The following is a 20,343-nucleotide window of genomic DNA, read 5'->3' as shown; positions in this document are numbered from 1 at the left end:
GTCAGGCACTGCACGCTAATATACCTATATTAGATGAAAACTCTCTGGCTGTCTGACTAATGCTCTGCTGGCAATACGTCAGTACAAAAGTGAACACATAAGTTTCAGAAACTTCTGTTTCACTCCTCAGTCTTGCAAGTTATCTATCTTTCTGCCTTTGTCTTGTCCACCTTTAATCTAGGTTTTAAAGTAATGCAAGAGGTCATGAATGTCAGACAACTGCATCCATTGCAAAATTTTTGATGCTGAACTTTCCTTTTTTCTTATTTACTTATTTTTCCCTTTCTCGAGTCATAAGCAAACCTCCTTAAAATATTTCAGGATTGCACTAGATACTAGCAGATAATCTGTCAAGGAAATGTTCTTGCACCTGTGATACGTCTTTTTTGTGAAGGCAGTTATTCAAAATGTCTCAGGGTAAAATATATTGAAAAATATCCTACAGAACTTTTGTTCTTGTAATTTTAATAGGATGGTCCCAGAGTTACTGTTAATCAGTAGCCAGGCCACCAAGATTTTGACTTACGCCCTGGACTGCTCATGAGAAAGTCTACAGGAAGGTCATGGAAATGTTGGTAAGAAAAGTGCAATGGAAGCCGCTTTTCTTTCTTCTCTGCAAGATATTCCGTAGGAAGACTTGTGCCATATTGTAGTAGGATGCTGTTAAGTGCTGCAAATCAGGATGAAAGAAACAGTGGGACAGATTCCTATTTACATATATAAGTTCTATTCTTTTAACTAAGTCAGACCAGAAGAAAATCAGACTAAAAAATGATGTATATTCCCACATACTGGTATAATAGCTTAATCCTTGTGCAAACAGCAATACTGGAATATAAATTCTGGCTGCTGGTCCTAGCCAGGGTTTCATTCTGTCAGACACAGTAGAGAATACTACAAAAACATGATGAAGGAGTTAAGATTGCAGAGGAAACATATGTTAGGAAGTACTGGCATTGAGGTGGTCTGTGAAATGTTAATTTAACACACACGCACACCCCCCGTGCACGTGCTGCACTTGTTCTTAATTGCAGTCATGTCTACCTGCTCTATCTGTACAATGGAGTGCATATACTTGCTATAACCAAGCAAAACCAGGACTCCTCATTCTTTCTAGGATGCTATTTTAGAGTTGGATTTGGTTTTATATCACAGCTGTTCCAGATTTTTTAAGGGCTGTTGGTAGCCTCTAAATAAAGCAGAAAGGAATGTGTAGGAATGGTAATTACTTTGCAAGACAGCTCTACATTCACAAGACACTTGAAAATAAGTTTTGGAGAGGAATGATTTACAACACTAGAAGTATTTGAGACCTCATTGAGAGATAGGGTCCTCTCACAACTTTTGTCTGCACTATCCAAGAATTCAGGGAATTGGGAAACTCCATAGCTGAATTGCTTTGCTTTTCTGTCTAAAAATCCTAATAAAACAACCCCTTTGGGGTGTGTATAATTTTCTGCATGTGTGGGTGTATACTATGGTATGGATGATCCATCTTTTTTTAAGCTAATGCAGCTGATATGTCAGGCAAGACTTGCTCAGTGTTATTAAAATTCATGTTGCTTTATGAATTTAGGACTTAGATCAGCACAATGTAAAGTATGAATTCAACAGCTACTCCATAGGTCAGAGTAGTCTGCAGATAAAAGGCAATATAGCCATGGGAAGATACAACATTTATCAGTGGATTGTGGGCACCTTTGTAGTTGTTGCTTTCGATGATCATGTAGCGATCAAATTTGCAGGCTTGTTTTATGATCTGTTTGCCTGAAAATCATTACTTGTTTGTTTGTCTGTGTCTTGGAATCTTTTTTCTTAAAGTGTCATTGTTTGGTGAAAGGAGTGGTTGGACTTTGTTGTAATGGTTATGAAAGGGAGGTTTGGTTTGCTTTTGTCTGATGTCACTGGCACAGAAAAGCCTCTGCAGCTCTTTTTGGTTTCCAGGTTAACACTGTCTGGGTGCTGCTGCCTGTCAATAGATAGTCTCTGAGCCCCGGCTGTCTAAGCAGCTGTGAGAAGTAACAACACAAACTTAGAATTGAGAATTGTCAATAGTAATTAAAAATCATGGTTAAGGGCTCTTGTTCAGCAAACACTGACTGCTGTTCAGAGCACTCAGGCATGTTTCTAATTTTATGCATATTCCAAATATATTTGGTCTTATTACAACTGAAGCATGTACTTTCAATTATATTGTTTTACTGCTTTTAAAAAGCAAATAAATGGCTGTAATTCATCTATGTACTTGGTGGGTAAAAATCAGGGACATAACTGCAGTTGTATGTATGGATTTACTTTTGGGAGCAGGTTCTGTATTTCTGCTTCTCTGTAGGTTAATTGTGCTGGGATTTGCTCTGTTAAGCTTCTTACTTCAACTTATTTTTTTCTAAGATTTCTTTTCTCTTGTAAGCCTTATTTCATACATATAATATCACTGTTCATCAGCCTAATTACCCTCTGGTCCCACCTCTTTGGCACAGACCCTGAAAGAGAGACTCAATATTCCTGCCTCAGCTCTTGCACCATCTGGTCTTTCCAGTTCAGAGCTGTGGTCTCCGGAGGAGCATTCGTCTTCTCAGCTGTGCTGGCTCTCGTGTTGCAGCTGCATCACTGACGACTGAACTGTTTCTTTCACTTCCCAATTCCTGCTGTGTCTCCTCACATGTAACGGTTCTTCCTTCCCATTTCTTCCTGTTCTGTACAGAATACGTCCATTCTACAGAAAATGTAATAAGATGGGAATTGATGTCCTTCACAATGCCTAGCAATGAGAAAGGAAATCCTTCCACAGGAGCTCAGGGAGGACTGCTTCTACACAGGATGAAGTCTCTACCTACGAGCCACTGCCAGGTCCTTGCAGAAGAGAGGATGAGGAACGAGAAAAGGACCCTTGTGTGCCAGGGTGAAAAACAGCCAGCGGAGGCTTGCACAAACAGCCACTGAGCTGGGACAGTTTCTGCAGCCATAGTCTGAGAGAGATGCCAAGCAGCAGCATGGTGCTGTGTGGAGCACGATATGCATCCACTGCAACAGGCAACAGCACATCAGGAGAAGCTGAGAAGATAACGCTTCAACAAACATATATGGTCATGATTAAAGGCAAGCAACACAAACCCAGAACAGTTGTGTTTGGGTTTGTTTGTTTGTTTTTCATATAATAATATCGTGAAACAGTTACGTAAAATTGAGAGCCTCATCAATATTACATCTGCAACAGATGGTGGAAGACTCCCTGCATGGACAAGTTATCCATTTAGTTCTTCAGGCAAGATCTCCAGTACCAGATGTAGTACCCTGCCTTTGATTCCACTTTGAGATGCACTAGTGGAAAACCACAGACAGCCAAACAACTCCCTGTTGACCCCACATCTACGCAGGAGCATATGCAAGCCATGCTCTAGGTAAGGCTGACAGTAATTCATTGCGGTGCTTTGCAACCTGGTTTTAAACAGCTGCAATGAATTGCTTTTTGCCTTGAATTTCAAACAATTTATTTTGGGTGAACCAGAACACTTCTATGAGATCCAGCATCGTGCCGATTGCAGTAGAAGCAGATGACGGGATACGTGTCATCTTTTGGAACATGGCCACTGAGTCCTTGGGGGGCACAGCTTGCACTTGTGAACAGCTCCTGGGCCGTGCTTTTCTGTGTGTGCAGAGCTGCTCATGGTGGGATGGACCCGGGGGAGGATGGTTTGCAGCACAGTGGCAGTGCAGAAGCAGGACAGCTTCAAAATAAAGTTAAGAGCTACAAGTCTGGTGGAAAATGCATCATGCTGATCCAGGCCTTTCGCCACCACATTGCCTTGTACAGGGGAGATAGCAGAAAATTGTGTTGGTTTTAGGGACAGGTGAACATTTGCTCAGGTGGTGAAATAGAAGAGGTAGAAAAATTACACTGTTAACAATAAAAATGGACAGACCTGAGTCTCACAAGCAGCCCTGGCTTTGGCCCTACACAGTGTTCCTGCTCCTGGAAAGTCTGCTTAGTCTGTGGAATGAAGATTGCACTGGGGAAGCTACTGCAAACATTATATAAACCCATGTTGCTACCATCAGGCGAAGGAAAAATAATGTTATCTCTGTTGTCTCGATGCTCACATGATGCGTGTGGCAACAAAAGTTGGTTTTCCCCACTCAGTTGAAAAGGCCTGCATGAAAGTAAGAGGGCTTTTTCACTGTGAGCACTTGCAAGTGGAAGCCAATAGCACAGTCCCATCTTGCCGGAAAAGTGCACTTCCCGCAGCCACAGCCCTGCCTGCAGATTCTGGCTGACAAGATAGGAGTAAGCAGTGTCTATAGAGTTCACACTTGATTTTTAAATGTATTTGGGAGAAAAGTTCCAGAGTAATTGTGCTGCAGATTTGGGGTGAGATACAATAATGTGTCTGTTTACTTTCAGATTCAGATCCTACTGAATCTGAATTATTAGCCCAGCGCTCAAGCAGCTATTTTCAAGACAAGCCTTCTGTCGCCTGCAGGGATCCCAGCATACAAATGGTTTGTTTTGAGTACATTTCATTCGATTGGAAAAATAGCTTATATTTAATATTTTATAAAAGAGGCTGTGTGTTTTATCTTTGCTGGTACAGAATCTATGCTCTCCATCTACTCATCAACATGTATCCAATGTTTTGCTCAATTCTTTCATTCTGAGACAGAAAAAAATTATCTTACATCACACAGTCCTATCTTGTTCTTAAGTTGGGACTGCTCGGCAAGATGCCTGTAGCCATAAGCTGTTCGGACTAATATTCAGACAAGGTAGTGCGTGAGCTACTTTCTCACTGGGTATGAAGTAATGGAAGCATACTAGTTCCTGCTTTGAGAATGATTGTTTTCTAAAAAAAAAAAAAAAAAAAAAAAAAAAAAAAAAAAAAAAAGAGTAAGAACAGGAGTGTTAATTCTGGAGTGGCGATTTCACTACTCTAAGTCCTATCCTGTGTTATCAGACAAGTCAGCAGATAACAAAATGGAGTTTTTCTGCCAGAGACAAGGAGATCCAAAATCACTGAGCTTTTTCATATTTATGAGTGATTCCAGTTAAAATTAATGAAGCTTTAATGTAAGTAAGGGATAGATATGGCTTAGCCCCAAGATCATGAAATTTCTGCAGAGCAGAATTGCTGAAATGGTTTAGCAAAGGACTAAAGAATGTTATCATCAACCTTATGCACAGCTCGAAATCACTTCTATCTGTTTATTTGAAAAGAAAAATCACGTAAAAGTGTGTACAGATCACTGTTGTACCAGCTCTTTTTCACTCCTGTGTAAAGCTTTTGTCTTCTCTCATGAAAAAAAATCACTAAAGGTCAGTCTTGACTGACCCAAATACTCCAAGGTGGCCAATAGCCCAGGTCAGACCCTCACGCTAGCCAAGGAGCTCGACACAGGCAGGCAGTACTCACCCAAGGAAACAGAGGCAAACTGGTTTTGCCATCTGCTGTTGCTGGTTGTTGCCACAGTTGCTCTGAAGGGCTCAGAGGTTTCGGTTAAGTAATCTCCAATGATTTGGAGTGAACCCATGCAGTTTCTCCAACTGCCAAGCCATGGTTGCTTTGCCTCCTTCCCCCATGAGCCAGCAGTTGAGAGCAGCACAGCCCCTCAAAAAGATATGGCCTGGTTAAAAGCAATGATCTTTTTTTTTTTTTTTTTGACTCAACTTTGGCAAAGGAAAGTTGGCTGGGGCTGGAGTATGGGCTGCATCTTCTGTATCTGAATGACGCTGAAGGATGCTGGGTTGTGCAAAGTCTCATGATTGACATATTGTTAAAGAAGCTTGTGAGCAGCAAAACTTCCCTGAGCTCAGCGAGCCCCACTGCTGATCTCCTCTGGGTGTCAAGGAAAGGGGAGCCTGCCCAACGCTAATTAAAACTCTTTTCTCAACTTCTCCTTGCACCTTGGCAAGGTGCAAAGAAATCCTCTTTTCATGCTCAATGACTAAATATAAATCCTATTTTGGGTTTCAGAAGCAGCTGCATGACTAAAATGAGCCGTTCAGTTTCATTCATGTTTGCTGTCTATTAATCTGTTCTCCTCACCCTCAGCAGGGTATGACTCAGGGCTTTGCATTGTCTTCCTCCCTAAACTATCTGTGTTTTGACTTTAAATTCTGCCGTCTGACGCAAAGCAGTGCTGAAATCATGACAGTTTGATCCAGCCAGCTCCCAGGAGGCTCTTGATCTTTACTGGCTGGTAAATGTAGCACTCAGAACAGCTATGCAGAGCAGATATTGATATTTTTACACCAAATGTTGGTAAGCAGATGTCACAGGCTTCTGAAGAGCCTTGAAACTCCACGGAAGAAAATATGTGAGTACGTATGTGGGGGAGGCCTAGAGATAAAAATAATTTGGTGGTTATACGTGAAGACATATATTCCTTAATCTGCTGGTGTTTTGCTATTCCTGTTCATGGTACTCAAACTCTGGAGGCTGCACTAGAACAAGTATAACCATAAACTCTTTCCCTGTTGATTCATCTGCTGCTTTTACACCCTTCTTCCAGCAGAGGCTTCTCTCCTCCTCTAGCCCTAGCTGGGCTGACAGATCCCATCCACCTGCCATGAGCAGAGGGTCTGTGCTATGTGGTGGACCCCAATTATCCCAAGCTTGAGGCATCCTATAGTAAGTGTAGGTCATCAGGCAGGGAGGTAGGAACAGCGAGGCAGCAGGTCTGGGCTCCTCCAGCAGTCATTGGAGAAAACGAGGGGCACCTCTGGGGGTGACAAAGCTGTGGGGTAGGACTCACAAGCAGGCGTGACACAGCTGAGCCTTAGGTGACCCCATTGCCGGCGCAGGAAGGCTGAGCTGCTGAGCCGTGGCAGGCACAGAGCAGCGTTTGCCATTGCGGGCCGCCACCAGGTTTAGTCTGCTGTAGGCGGCCGTGCTGCAGGCTGAGCAGCCGGGCCAGGGTGGCTCCTGCGGGCAGGTGGTGGGTGTGCGTGGAGGAGAGCCTGCGAGGTGCCCTCAGCGAGGCTGCTGCGCCATCTCAGCCCCCTGCTCGGGCTGGGCCCCCGCACAGGCTCCTCAGAGGGGCCGCTCGCCCCCAGCGCCACGGGAGCCTCCCACGTACGGTGTGCCCAGGTCTCGGAGGGTGCAGGGTGGGTGAGGGAAACCCCACCCGTGGCGCGAGAGGCTTGCACTCGAACAGTGACACTCACAAGGTTGTTGGTATGCCCACGTGGCACAGGTGGGCATACACCCCTGTCTCAGAGGTCACAGTCAAGGCTTGCCCTAAGGCGCCTCTTCCTAGTTGATTTTTTTTTTACATGCAGGCAGCCTGAAATCCTGAGAATGTAAATGTTGGGTAAAAGTCAGGATTTATTTATTTATTGGTTCTCAGCAAAATCTGTTCTTGACATGTCCCTATGGAGTGAGCAGCAAACCTTCAGGCAGGCATGTTGGTCAGGCTGGCATTGAACCTACTTAATCTCATTGCAGCGTGGAATAAAGCCTGGTGATCTACAGCCACCAGACACTTGCCTTGACATCCATGCTTTTAAAATACTGTGGTTACAACTGCAAAGCCTTTACTTTTCCCTACGATGTTGTATTTTTCCCTCCCCTTACAGCTTTGGTAATGAAATTTGAGCCATCTATTATGTACTAAGATTAGGGAGGGCAAAAATATTTGCATACAAATGTGTTTGATCTTTCAAGCATGCAAAATGGGCACAAAATATCAAGTCTAATGTTGGACACAAGCAGAGTTCAAGTATTTTAAAATTAAAATTATTTAAAAGAATCTATATATGTGATGGCAGATGAACTTTTTTCTGAGGAAAGAAAACCTCCCTCTTCTCATTACATATAGAATAAATGCAGATATTCAAGTCAGGTATGGACTGAATTTTAAATGTGAAAATGGCACTTATTCTGCAAGAAATACCATGTCTGTAATGAGTTGTAAATTATTTTTAGTTGCCACTGGAAACAGAGGAAGGGTGGGAAGGAATAATCAATGTTGACACAACCCCACTTTATTTTTAAGCAGTACTGATCTTTGGTGACACCAATTAGAGGAGGAGAGAGCTAGAGCTGAAGTGAACTGCACAAACTGCAACCTGTTTTGGTGTTTAGAGAAGAGCCACAACAGCCAGGCAAATGTGCTGCCTGCTGCTGTGCATTACTGCTGGGATGGTCGTACCATCACGATTGTTTCACTCTCTCGTGCGAGCTGGGCACATGTGGTGGGAGGCAGGTCCCACTGGCAGGCTGTGGTCCATGAATGGTGGTGGTTCTTGCCACCATCACTTCACCAGCACTGGTGCTGTCCCAGGGACTGGGCACAAGGGTGACAACACCAAGCCCCATGTCAGACTTTGCTACCTCCTGAAGTCAAGTTGTCTGACTTTTCCTTCTCCATTAACTTTAGGGATGATGATCCTGTAGCTGGGTATGACACAACACAGTAGGCTGCCTCTGGTTGCTGCAGTGAAGTTCCCCCACACACCCCATGCCCTCTTTCTTATATGAAATGAAACAAAATCTCTTTGAAGCTCTGCTTACTCTTAAGTTAGCATGCAAGATGCAGGGCTGATTGATTAACTTTGAGCTTCTCATGACGCATAACTATGTAAGGTAGAGCATGTGATAGGGCAAGCCATTCAGAGAAACCATTGCGTTTGTGGTTCCCAGGACCCACAAAAGGATACAGCATGATCAAAATGTGCTCAGAAAAACAAGATTACCAAGCTACTCTGGTTAAACAATTGATATTGAGCTAGTTCTAATGCAATTTCCTAATTTCAGAGATGCTGTGACTGATCTTACTCTTGTATAAAATGCCATGGAACTTCTAATGACAGAACAGATCAAATTTTGTGTTACATGACTCATTCTGAGGAAAAGAATGTCATACACTTGGTATGACCAAAAAAAAGTACATTCACTAAGGCCTTCCTTGTAGGACTCTGCAGATGCAATCAATCACAAGCACAAAGTCCAGGCAACACTTTTTGATGTAGAGTAAAATTGACAGCTGAATTGTGGATACCCTTTGGTGAATTTTATCCACTGCACCCAAAATAGCCATGGCAGAGACCTAAGCCAAGTGTCTGCCTGACTTCACATGCTGTAAATCTCAAGTGAGTGGCTAAGGAGCAGAGGAAGGAATCATGCTGATGTGCCACTTAATCTGGGTTGTCTGAAATACGCACTGATGCTGAAGAGTAGGGATATATGGATGGGGGGCAGCAGGATGATTTCGTGGGAAAGAATTTGCTAGATAAATGTTAGGTATTTGATGGCAGAATGCACAAAACAAGAGTCTGTTGGAAACACCTGCAGAGGCACAAGAAAATTCCTGAAAATCTGAACTGAGCATTTTTCTTTTTTATTTTTTTTCCTCCTTTTGTTTGTTTATTTGGTTGTTTTTTTGTTTTGGGTTTTTTGTTTGTTTGTTTGTTCTGATCATTATGCCAATTTTCTCCACAGACTAAGGTGTATTAGTGATAACAATGTCTGCAATTGTATGTTTTGTGGGCATTCAGGGCCTTGGTGAAGGGAGCTGTGGTGTTCAGCAATACAGTTCCCAGTGCTCAGGGGGAACTTGGACCTTGCTTTGTGCTTACTGCAGCAGGTGCTTTTCTGTTTCCCTTCTTCAGGGAAGATATCATGGGTCCTAATGTAACTTCTCTTTTGGCTCTTTTCTTCCTGGGTCCAGTGGTGAGAGTGAGCGTTTTGGATGGTATCTGGGGCCTGAATAAAGCTGCTGGTGAAGAGTTTCAGCAGAAAAACTGGTCCTATATTTTAATCCTAACTCTGTGTGAGATGAAACGAGAGGCCGCTGGATCTCCATTTTGACTACAACAAGTGCAGCAAGGATAGTCGTTTTGTCTGTGTTCATGGCTGCAATTATTTCTACCTTGCTCTTCTTACGACAATTCAATTTTGTAACATTTATTGGTTTTGAAGGTACATTCATCCTAGTTTTTTGCATTTTGTGCTGTAAAAGGTCAAAATTGTCAGGAAAGATTTATTTTGGGGGAAAAGGAGTCCTTATTTAAAAACCAAAGTAAAACGACCTTTCTGGAATAGAAAGGGAGCAGCAGGAATGAGCTAAAACCCAGAGCAGCAGCTGAAGCAATGTATTACATTTCATGCTTTCTGATTTACGGCACAGTGGTATTTGCTTGCCCTAGTGAGTTAGGCAGGCAAGCACGGAGTGCTGAGAATGGAGTTAAAACTGCAGGGCATCGCTGGCAGTGCCTGGCAGTGGTGCCGTAGGTGGGGAGTCCTTCTGGCTGCATCCACACCTGGGGGAGAGGGGTGAAGCTGGGAGCATGGCAGCCTGGCCCCGGTCCCATGCCGCAGCCACCAGCAGAGCCCTGCAGTAGCAGGTAGCTTGCCCCGGCTTGTGCCACTGCCTATAGGCCTGGGAGCTACCGTGAGGGGGATCATTCTGCTGTACCTTTCCCTGATGTGCTTCAGTTTTTCCATCTATATCTCAGGCATACAATGGAGTGGAGTCATTCCCCGCATCAGCCCTTCCCCACCCAGGTGCACCCAGCCCTCAGCAGGACACTCAAGTGGGTCTAGAGCTCCTGGGCCTCCCACTGCCGATGAAGAGTCCATGGGTGCCGTGAATTGTCCTTACCCTGTCACAAAGCCAGAACTGTGCTACTGTGGTTCATTCAATGGATGCAAAAAAAATATAAATGTCCAGGCAGACTGTAGCTGTTGAAAGGTCGGGTCCTGCAAAAGGCATGGAGGTACGTACACACACCCCCCGCCCTTCACGCCGTGCTGCCTCGGCACATGGTCGCCCTTGCCGTCTAGCTTACACCCACCTCCAGCCCCTGCCCATAGCAGACCCGGGTGTGTGCCCCTGCCCCGGCTGGGCCATCACCTGCAGGCCCCAGATGGTGGGCAGCTGAACAGTTCCTCCAACCTGCTCCTCACCACACCCGCTCTGTGGGAGCTGGGGAGGAGAAGGCATTGGCTGTACCCTGCCTGCCTGTCTTCTTTTCTTTTTACCCCTTTTTTCCTTCCCTCCCCCTTTTGTTCTTCTCTCTTCTCTCTCTTCTCTCTTCTCTCTCTTCTCTCTTCTCTCTCTTCTCTCTTCTCTCTTCTCTCTTCTCTCTTCTCTCTTCTCTCTTCTCTCTTCTCTCTTTTCTCTCTTCTCTCTTCTCTCTTCTCTCTTCTCTCTTCTCTCTTCTCTCTTCTCTCTTCTCTCTCTCTCTTCTCTCCTCTCTCCTCTCTCCTCTCTCTTCTCTCCTCTCTCTTCTCTCCTCTCTCTTCTCTCCTCTCTCTTCTCTCTCTTCTCTCTTCTCTCTCTTCTCTCTTCTCTCTTCTCTCTTCTCTCTTCTCTCTTCTCTCTCCTCTCCTCTCCTCTCCTCTTCCTCTCCTCTCCTCTCCTCTCCTCTCCTCTCCTCTCCTCTCCTCTCCTCCTCTCCTCTCCTCTCCTCTCCTCTCCTCTCCTCTCCTCTCCTCTCCTCTCCTCTCCTCTCCTCTCCTCTCCTCTCCTCTCCTCTCCTCTCCTCTCCTCTCCTCTCCTCTCCTCTCCTCTCCTCTCCTCTCCTCTCCTCTCCTCTCCTCTTCTTTCTGTCTTTATGTTTTTTCTTTTTTTCCTTTTCTTTTTGTCCTTTTTCCCCTTTTTTAAAAAAATTTTCTCTTTTTTCCTTTTCTCCCCTTTATTCCTATTGTCCCCCTTTTTCCTTTTTTCCCCTTTTTCTCACCCTTTTTTCTTTTTTTTTTTACCTTTTCTCATTTTTCCTTTTCTCCCCTTTATTCCTGTTGTCCCCTTTTTTTCCTATTGTCCCCCTTTTCCCTTTTTTTTCCCCTTTTCGCTCCCTTTTTCCTTTTTTTTTACCTTTTCTCTTTGCCTTTTCTCTTTTTAAATTTTTTTCCCTTTTTACCCCACACCCCCCCACACCCCACCCCCCCCGGTTTGTTGCCCACCGCTCTGCGGGGGCAGCGGGGGGGTTTCCCTCCCTGCCCGTGGGGGACGCTCCAGCTGGCCAGGGCCCGCTTTCCGCCGCGGAGCGGGCGGGGCGGGGCGGGGCGGGGCGGGGCGGGGCGGGGCGGAGCAGCGCGGTGACGTCAGGCGCGGGCAGGGCGGTATAAGCGGGCGCTGTCCGGGTGCTGAAGGCGGCGGCGGCGGCGGGAGCGCGCGGACAGGTAGGGGCCGCGCCGGGCGATGGGATCCGGGCGGGCAGGCGGTGTCCGGGAAGCCGGGGAGGACCGCTCCGGGGCTCGGCCGCCACCGGAGGGTCCGTGGGGCTGGAAGGGGCGAAGGCAAACGCCGAGGTAGGGCGGAAGGCGGAGGGGGCTGGAGCCGGGGGCTGCCGCGGAGCGCGGGGCTGGAGAGCGCAGCCCCGGCCGTGCCCCGTGACCCAAGCGTGTGCTGCCGGCGTGCGCCCAGCCGCCGGGTCGCTCCCCTCCTCCTCACCCCGCCGTGACGCTGCTCTGGTTTTGGGCCCCTCGCGCGGGGTAACGGCTTAGGCACGCTCTGGGAAAAAGCAGCCTTACTGTGGGCGTGTTGTTCGCTGCGAAGTGACGGGGAAGAAGAGCGTGTGGCAGACGTCTTCATCCGCCTCACGGCAACCCGCTGTCAGACCCCCCGCGGGCTCTCGGGGCGGGAAAGCCCGGGAGCTTCCAGCGCAGGTTTTCACCGGAAGCGTTACACTCACATAGAGACAACTGCTGAGAGAGACTGAGAGAGAAAATTGCTGCTACCATGGAAACATCCCAGAAAGGAGACTTTTTTTTTTTTTCTGATGTGTGTCCGGTTCTGAGGGAACTTCTGTCAGTCTGCATTGCTTTTGTACGTATTAAATTGTGAACTCGATTGGCTCATTTTGTAAACAGGAACTTCTATGTTTGTTGGCCGAAAGATGACTTTCCTGCTCGTTAGGTGCTAGTAGAGGAGAAAAGGCGCTTCCCATCTCAGCTGGCTTTGCAACTAGCTGTCTGTAGACAAACCAGCCATTTTAGCATATTGTCCTTTAAGAGGCACGGAAGAGGATGTTTTACGATAGATCCTAAAGATAGCCTAACCGTCCTCTGTTTTACCAAAAATACGGCGTTGAAGTCTGAAAGACTGGGGAGGAGCCCTCTTACCCTAGATAACGCAGTGTATTTAATGACAAGATTCTATGACCCAAACTCAAAGCTTTTAAAATAAACCATTCCCAAATCCATTTGACGAGGCTTTTGAGTGTCCTTTACCGATAAATTAGAACTGAAAATTGATCTAGAGATAAATGCACCTAAAATACATAGAGAGGAGCCAACAACCTGTTATTCCTGCAAAGGAAATATCCAGTTGAGCAACATTCTTGCAGAACACTAAACTAAACTTTGCTTGGCTGCGCACATTTTGATTTTAATGGGATGCTGATGACTCTTACAAAGGCTGTAAAAATCTGTAATTGTGTGCAAGGAAGGAGGTCGAGTCCTGGTCTCTGTGAGAGGGAGGTGCCTGGCAGATAATTACGGAACAACTGTCCCTTCCCCTACTCCTTGGAAAGGACAGTTTCTCCTGCACTAGTCAAACTCTCTCTGTTAATCACCAGTCTCTCTGCTGGAAAAGAAAGTCTTAATTTCATTAATTTCATTTATGTGCCTTTTTTTTTTTTTTTTTTTTTTTCCTCCTGGGGATATACACTTACTTAGATATAGGACTAGTGCCTTTTCTGTGACAGAGAATGAAGCGATGTCTTGGCTTTGTTTCAGGGCAAACTCAGATCTGGAGGGTGGGACGTTCTAATCAGCTGTTCTGAACTAATCCTTTGTGAAATCAATTTTCAAACGTATCCGGGCTTGAGCAGTCAGAAACATTTGGGGAAATTGCTATTATGGCTGTTAGCTTGCCCAGGCATACTGAGGGGAAAAAAGCTGCTCTCTCAGCTGATACTGCTTTAATTATTTAGTTAAGTCACATTATGTTAGGAACAAAAACAGAAAGAAAAAAATCTACAAGTGAGCTGAATTAAGCATATTCACGCTCGCTTTCTACATACAGCAGTGGGTAAATAGGGGTATACATAGCTCCTTCAGTCTGTTATGAGTCACCAGCGTCTCAACAGGATATTTTTACCAAGCCAAAAACCAAAGGAACCAAAATAGGTCAAGTAATCAAAGCAGTTTATATCTTTATCGTTTCTTTCTCATTATTGTACTGCATTTGTTAATGTAACTGGATCAGGAAAGAGTCTAATCTGTCTCACAGCCCCAGCGTCTCAGTGCCTGAGCATCTCCTAGGAAATGAGTGACGGCAATTTTTCCCTTCACTGGGTGGAGGGTGCTCAGCTCCCCACAAGAATGGGCTTGTGCAGCTGTATCCTCAGAGGTGGCAGTGCTGTAATCATCTTAATTCGGTCAAAGGCATATTTTTCCCACTTCTGTTTCAGAGTTTATTGTTGGCTGGCATAAACTGGGCAGACTGACTAGACATGGGCTGCTACTGATCTGTTCAAACTGAATTTAGCTCACTTTTGCCAATGATCACATTTCTGCCTGTCCTGGGACCTGATTCAATTTCTGCTGAAGTGAATGAATGAATGAAATCACCACTCAGACCCTCCCTACTTGAGCTCATTTCTGAAATGGGCTTTAAAGGATTCAGTAAAATTATATCGTACCTTTAGGATAAATTACAGTTTTTCCTTCATATAGGGGATCTTTGCCCATAGGAAAATGGTTCACTCATAGAGCCTCTTAACTAAAACTCACCTGTAATACAAACAATATTTTTTTAAAATGAAATAGCAAAAAAAGGAAGTAATAACACTAACAGTAATGACAGAAATAAACTTGCAAGTCATTTTGTATGCCATGTTCTCCACCTCATTACATTAATTTTATTGCAGTCTAACACCGTTCAGTGGTATTGCCCTGACATGAAATTAGGTACCCTATGGAACAATCTCACAAAGTAATTCAGTTTTAATATTAATATTTTGAGTGTCACTTAAATATATGGATATACTGATTTTACTATTTGAAGCCTTCATTTTCATAACCAAAATGACATCTAGATTCCTGTATGGGCATTTCACGAGCTATGTAGCATTTGTATTCTATACTTTGGTGCTGCCATTGGAAAACCGATGTTCATAAAGTACACTGAGCATAGAGATAAGAAATTTCTAGCATAGGAAACCAATAGTTTTCAGTAAACTGAGGAATCATAGGAAAGATTCAGAAAACCTCAGATTTCCACCAAAACATATGGCTTCCATGTATGAGTTATATTAGGTTTCCATAATTAATAAAAACTTGTGTAGTGCTGGTAGTATTCTGAATGATGAATTCCAGTTTAAAAAAACAATCTCTATTTTGCTTCTCAGTTTTCTACATCTGTCTCCATATGTTAACTGCTCCTTTTTTCTTTTTCTTCTTTATTTCAAGGAAATATTTTAAACATGGCAGAAATTAAAACGTTCCAGCTTGGATCAGCCTGCGCTCTTACCTTTTTCTTTGTCCTAATCTGTTGGGTTGATGCAGCTTCCTTCCAGCAGCACCAGCTGCTTCAGAAAGATCCAGACTATGTAATGAAAACCTTACAAAGGTTCCCAAATCCTGATATGATCAAAGCTTTGGAATACATAGAAGATCTTCGCAAGCAAACTAACAAGGGAGAAAGCAGCCCTGATTACAATTCTTATCAAAGTGTCCCATATCTCCTGCAACAGAAAGAAAGCAAAGATCAGGTTCGCCTACCAGATAATGTAAGGGATTCTTTGACTGAAGATGAGTCCCAGTGGGTTAAGGTAATGTTGGAAGCCTTGCGGCAAGCTGAGAAAGAGTCAAAAGCTGGCCCAAAGGAGAATAAACCTTATGGTCTGAGTTCAGATAACAGCTTTCCAGCTGGAGTAACTGATGATTACGAGGCTTACAAGTGGCCTGAGAGGTGGCAAAAATATCTCAAAATGCCACTTGGGCACTATGAAGACAGTTCAAGAGACAGTCCTTTCAAGCGTACTAATGAAATAGTGGAAGAGCAATACACGCCCCAAAGCCTTGCTACACTAGAGTCCATGTTTCAGGAGTTGGGGAAGATGGCAGGATCCAGTAATCACAAGAAAGAAAGGCTGGATGAGGACCAGAAATTATATACAGATGATGAAGATGATGTATATAAAGTGAATAACATTGCCTATGAAGATGTGGTTGGAGGAGAAGATTGGAATCCTATAGAGGAAAAAGTGGAAAGTCAAACCCAGGAAGAGATAAAAGATAGCAAAGAGGAAATTGATAAACACGAAGAGGAGATCGATGACGAAATGAAAAGGTCAGGGAAACTCAGCTTTCTTGAGGATGAAATAAGAAGAGACAATAAAGATCAAATGTCAGAGGATGTTTCAAAGCTAATGAATTATTACCTGAAGAGGCTGATGGGTGGTGCTGGGAATAGGAAATTAAGGACTGGAGGAGAACTTGAGGAAAAAAGAACACCCACTTTTTTGGATAAGCAACTCGATCCTCAGTCTGTAGCTCAGCTGATAGAAATCTCAAGGAATTTACAAATTCCTCCTGAGGATTTAATAGATATGTTGAAAGCTGGAGAAAAAAAGCAGCTTCAGAGCGAAAGGTTGGAAGCTGAGCAGGAAGTAGAATTCCCAGAAGACCTCGATGAGATCACTGAAACAAATCTAGGACGAAGCGATATATTTAAAAATAATGTAAATTCTAAAAATGGATACATGAAGCAGCCTCTTAATGTTATTCCAGAAAATCTACCTGAAGACCTCAATATTGAAGATATTGTCAGTCTTCTGGGAACTGACAATTTAGCTAATCAGAATCCCTCTTACTTACTAAATCGTCTTAATCAAGAAAATGATTTGCCAAGACTGTCTTACATTCCTAGAAGATTGAAAGGACACCCATTTCCTAAAGCTGCCTGGATGAATGATTTGGAAAGACGACAAATGGAGTATGAGAAACTGAACGAGAAGGATGAAGAGCTGGCCAATTACTTGGCAAAGGTGTTGGCAAAATATCCTGAAGTTATCAATATGAACCAGATGAAAGGAATCCCAGTTCCAGCTTCTGAAAGCGACCTGCAGGAAGATGGCCAGCTGGGGCAGGCCATCAGAGAGCACCTAAGTCAGCTGGCACCGCAGGAGGCTGCGAAGTTGGCTTCACTCAGCAAGAGGCTTTCCATGGCTGAGGAAACCGATGACACGCAGAACAGGCAGTATCTGGATGAAGATATGCTAGCAAAGGTGCTAGAGTATCTAAAACAGGAGAAATCAGAGCTTGAAAGAGACCACATTACTAAACGGGCAATGGAAAATATGTAATTGTTCCCCAAATATTATTTCTCCTCAATGTCTTGACTTCTGTCCCAATTCAGTTGTGATTTATTCCTGCTCTCCCACTAAACAACCTATGGTAGACTTCTTACCATTGAACAGTCTGCATAACTTTCTCAGAGCTGTTATATTGTTTATTGATATATATGTTATAAATTATGGGGCAAACAACAACTTGCTTCAAGTGTTTTAAGAAACAATTTAATGAAATCAAGTAAAACTATAATATGTAAACAACCAACCTTTGCATTGTTAATAAAACATGATAAATGAAGAGTGACAATTATAATTTGAAATTTTTAAGATTAATTGGATTATTTTGTTACTGTCTGTAGTGTTTTTTGTGGAGTATTGAATAAAAAATAAAGCATTATATATATAGTTTTATTTACAAGGCTTTTTCTATTCAGTGTTTTACTGTTGATGAATAAATTATTTCTGGACAACAGACTGTTTGTTTGTGGTAGTTGATAAAGTCATACCAATTTGAAACTGAAACTTATTTTTACTTCTACAGACAACTCTTCTGGGTTCTGTTATTTTACTGTAGAATAAGGCGGTAGCATACACTTCTGGTTTTCTGGGCTGTAAGAACACTGACCGGCATTAACTTTAAAAGCAGGGCGTACCTGAAGAGCTTGCTGAAGTTAACCAGGGCAGCAACTGCATTACCTTTTCTGGAAATTTGGCCCCACATAATTAATGATTATGTATCTCCTGGCAGCAGGAGATAAATGATCTGTCCAGCTAAGACAGACCCTACGATGAAGCTCTAAAAAATTCAAAATTGAACATTTGTAAGTGAATAGCAGAAGCTCTGGTGAAGTAGGTGGGAAGCTCTGCAGGCAGGTTCCTTGCCATCTCTCACGACAAAGAAAGAGACAGGCTCCAAGGCAAGGCAAGCAGAGCACTCATCCTGTAGGTAAGATTGCGTTTTTGTCTAATAAAAATATTATTTCTCATTTAATGAAATGACCATTGCATTTAAACGTAAGCATACACAGAGCCTTTATTATTCACTCTGTTACCTGGACATTTGCAATTCTCTTGAGCGCCTGTTGAGACCTGCAGTGGATGTTCAGGAAAATCTCCAGGTCTTTTACAGAAGGAAATGCTCTTGTATAACTTTGTGAGTCAGACATGGTTTTTGCTAGGACATAAGCATTTCTAGGATTATAGTTTAAAAGTGGTTTTCCCTGTGGTATTCTTCAGCGGCTCATCTCTGCTAAGTGGGGTGAGGATGATTTTTCGCAAGGCAATGTCTAATGAAGCAAAGTACAAAGGCTTCAGAAATAAGACTTCATCTTCAGTGTCACCATTACCCTGAGCAATCACAGACGGTCGGAGTTCAGACAGAGCTCTTGCTTTAGGCCAGAGCAAAATCCTTCAGTTTCCTGTCACTTCGATGAGTCGAAACATTAAACATGAAATTGAAAAATACTAGAGTTAAATTAGCTTCTGTACTCTAAAGGACAAACCTGTTGCCATTCAAGATGCACTTGCTTGTGACACTGGGAACTTGGAATAGCTATATTTTATTCAAAACAAAATTGTGCTTTAAACAAGTAATGTTTTTTAATCACCTCACTTCCTGATACATTAGTCTCCTTGATCCTGATTCTGCTCCTGCAAGCCTCACAGTCCAGAAAACTTACTTTTTGGTCAAATCAGTAACATTCAATACTTAAAGGCATAATACGTAAAACTGGGGAATAATAATAAAAACAAGAGCACTGACACTTAAGTGAATATTTGCTGGTTTCAGTGAACAAGTTCCACAATTTTATATTTGCTCTCCAAGTTCATATTTTAACAGGCGACTTTACTTACTGCCCTTATTCACACACACAGAGACACAGACAGAGTACCAAAGCCTAACTCCCTAGCCAACTTGCCAGACACTTTGTTTTTTCCAAGGCTGTAGTTAAACATCTTTTTTTTTCTTTTCTTATGGGAGAAAAGAATCAACTCACATAAAAGGAAATGGTGGGCAGCCAGAGAAACACAAAACCCTGTGAAGGCCTGAGATGCCCGGCTGACACAGGCATCGTGCCGCAGGCAATGGATGCTGGGAGGGACTCAGCAGCTAGTGTCATCGTGTTGGCTGTGTGCGCGTCTGGCTCTCGTGGGCATAGTGAGGGTGTCTTTCCACTGCTGCAGCTCATGCACTGGCTGAGGAACAGTTTGTCACTCTCTCCAGAACAGCTCTCCCAGAAGAGGTTTTTTTGGAAAGGGTGGCTGCACAGGCTCCATTGCCATCCAGGGACAACAGCTCCTCAGGAGCAGTCTGCTGTCCAGTGGCTGAGCTTGGTGAGGGACCAAGGGCTCTGTGATGATGACACAGAAGGACTCATGCTTCTGCAGCCTCCCAGGCGCAGGGATCTCATCTCCTGGACATGGCTGCAACCTGCATGCTGCAGCATGGGCTGCCAGTGCAGAGCAGCTGGAGGTTGTGCAAGACCTCAGGCGCTCACACCTTCGATGGATGCATACAGTGGCTGCAAACATGCTGTTCAACACAATAAACACCATCATGATACCAGACTAAATAATTAAAAGTATCTTTACCAGCACTTGGGCAAAGGTCACTGAAGACAAATCTTCTCCTCAACTCTTGCACAGACCCTGAAATAGCATATTTCTCCTACCTCAGACAGGTCAAAACATGAGCAGGGTATCAAGTGGCTCTGAACGTGTTTTCTTGTGTTCCTTTTTGTAGCAGCAGATTTAAAGCACATACTTGTACATGTGCCCTCTGCCCCCACTCTGGGTAGATAGTGAAGTCACAGATCAAAGCTAACACCTTGCACCACTTGTGCTACCACGCAGTCACGGTACAGTGCATGTTGGTGGTTTTATCCTCATGGGTATGCTTACCTATTTTTTTTCACAGTGATAATTAAAACTGCACTTTTCTTTCCTTTTCCTGCCCTCCTTTCTTTCACTGGTGACATACAATGGTGCTTTAAAAAGGAGTTGTTCCGTTTATCTCTCAGCAGCTGCCAAACCGCTGGCTTGGAGGACCATCACCCTCACCCCTGCGATGCAGGGCTGAGCAACACGTTGCTATGGCAGCC

At 43.9% G+C, this 20,343-nt stretch overlaps 1 protein-coding gene across 1 annotated transcript; it reads left to right on the top strand.

Moving 5' to 3' along the window:
• Positions 1-2,796: 2,796 nt before the first annotated feature.
• Positions 2,797-17,254, top strand: SCG2 (secretogranin II). The gene is made up of 2 exons (XM_086468269.1): positions 2,797-2,902; positions 15,357-17,254. The coding sequence occupies exons 1-2, from the start codon at positions 2,821-2,823 to the stop codon at positions 17,252-17,254; spliced, it is 1,980 nt and encodes a 659-aa protein (XP_086324395.1). The 5' UTR covers positions 2,797-2,820.
• Positions 17,255-20,343: the final 3,089 nt, after the last annotated feature.

Source organism: Leptosomus discolor, chromosome 7, assembly GCF_034619465.1.
Source record: "Leptosomus discolor isolate bLepDis1 chromosome 7, bLepDis1.hap2, whole genome shotgun sequence".
Taxonomy (NCBI): Eukaryota; Metazoa; Chordata; class Aves; order Leptosomiformes; family Leptosomidae; genus Leptosomus; species Leptosomus discolor.
Note: the sequence above shows the minus strand (reverse complement) of the source record. Positions and strands in the feature narration are given on the sequence as shown.

Bases quoted from the DNA above. Each gene is read 5' to 3' on its own strand.
- SCG2 (XM_086468269.1), top strand. From the start codon at position 2,821: ATGAAGTCTCTACCTACGAGCCACTGCCAGGTCCTTGCAGAAGAGAGG. The intron at 2,903-15,356 runs GTGAAAAACAGC...CTTTATTTCAAG, and splicing joins AAGGACCCTTGTGTGCCAGG to GAAATATTTTAAACATGGCA.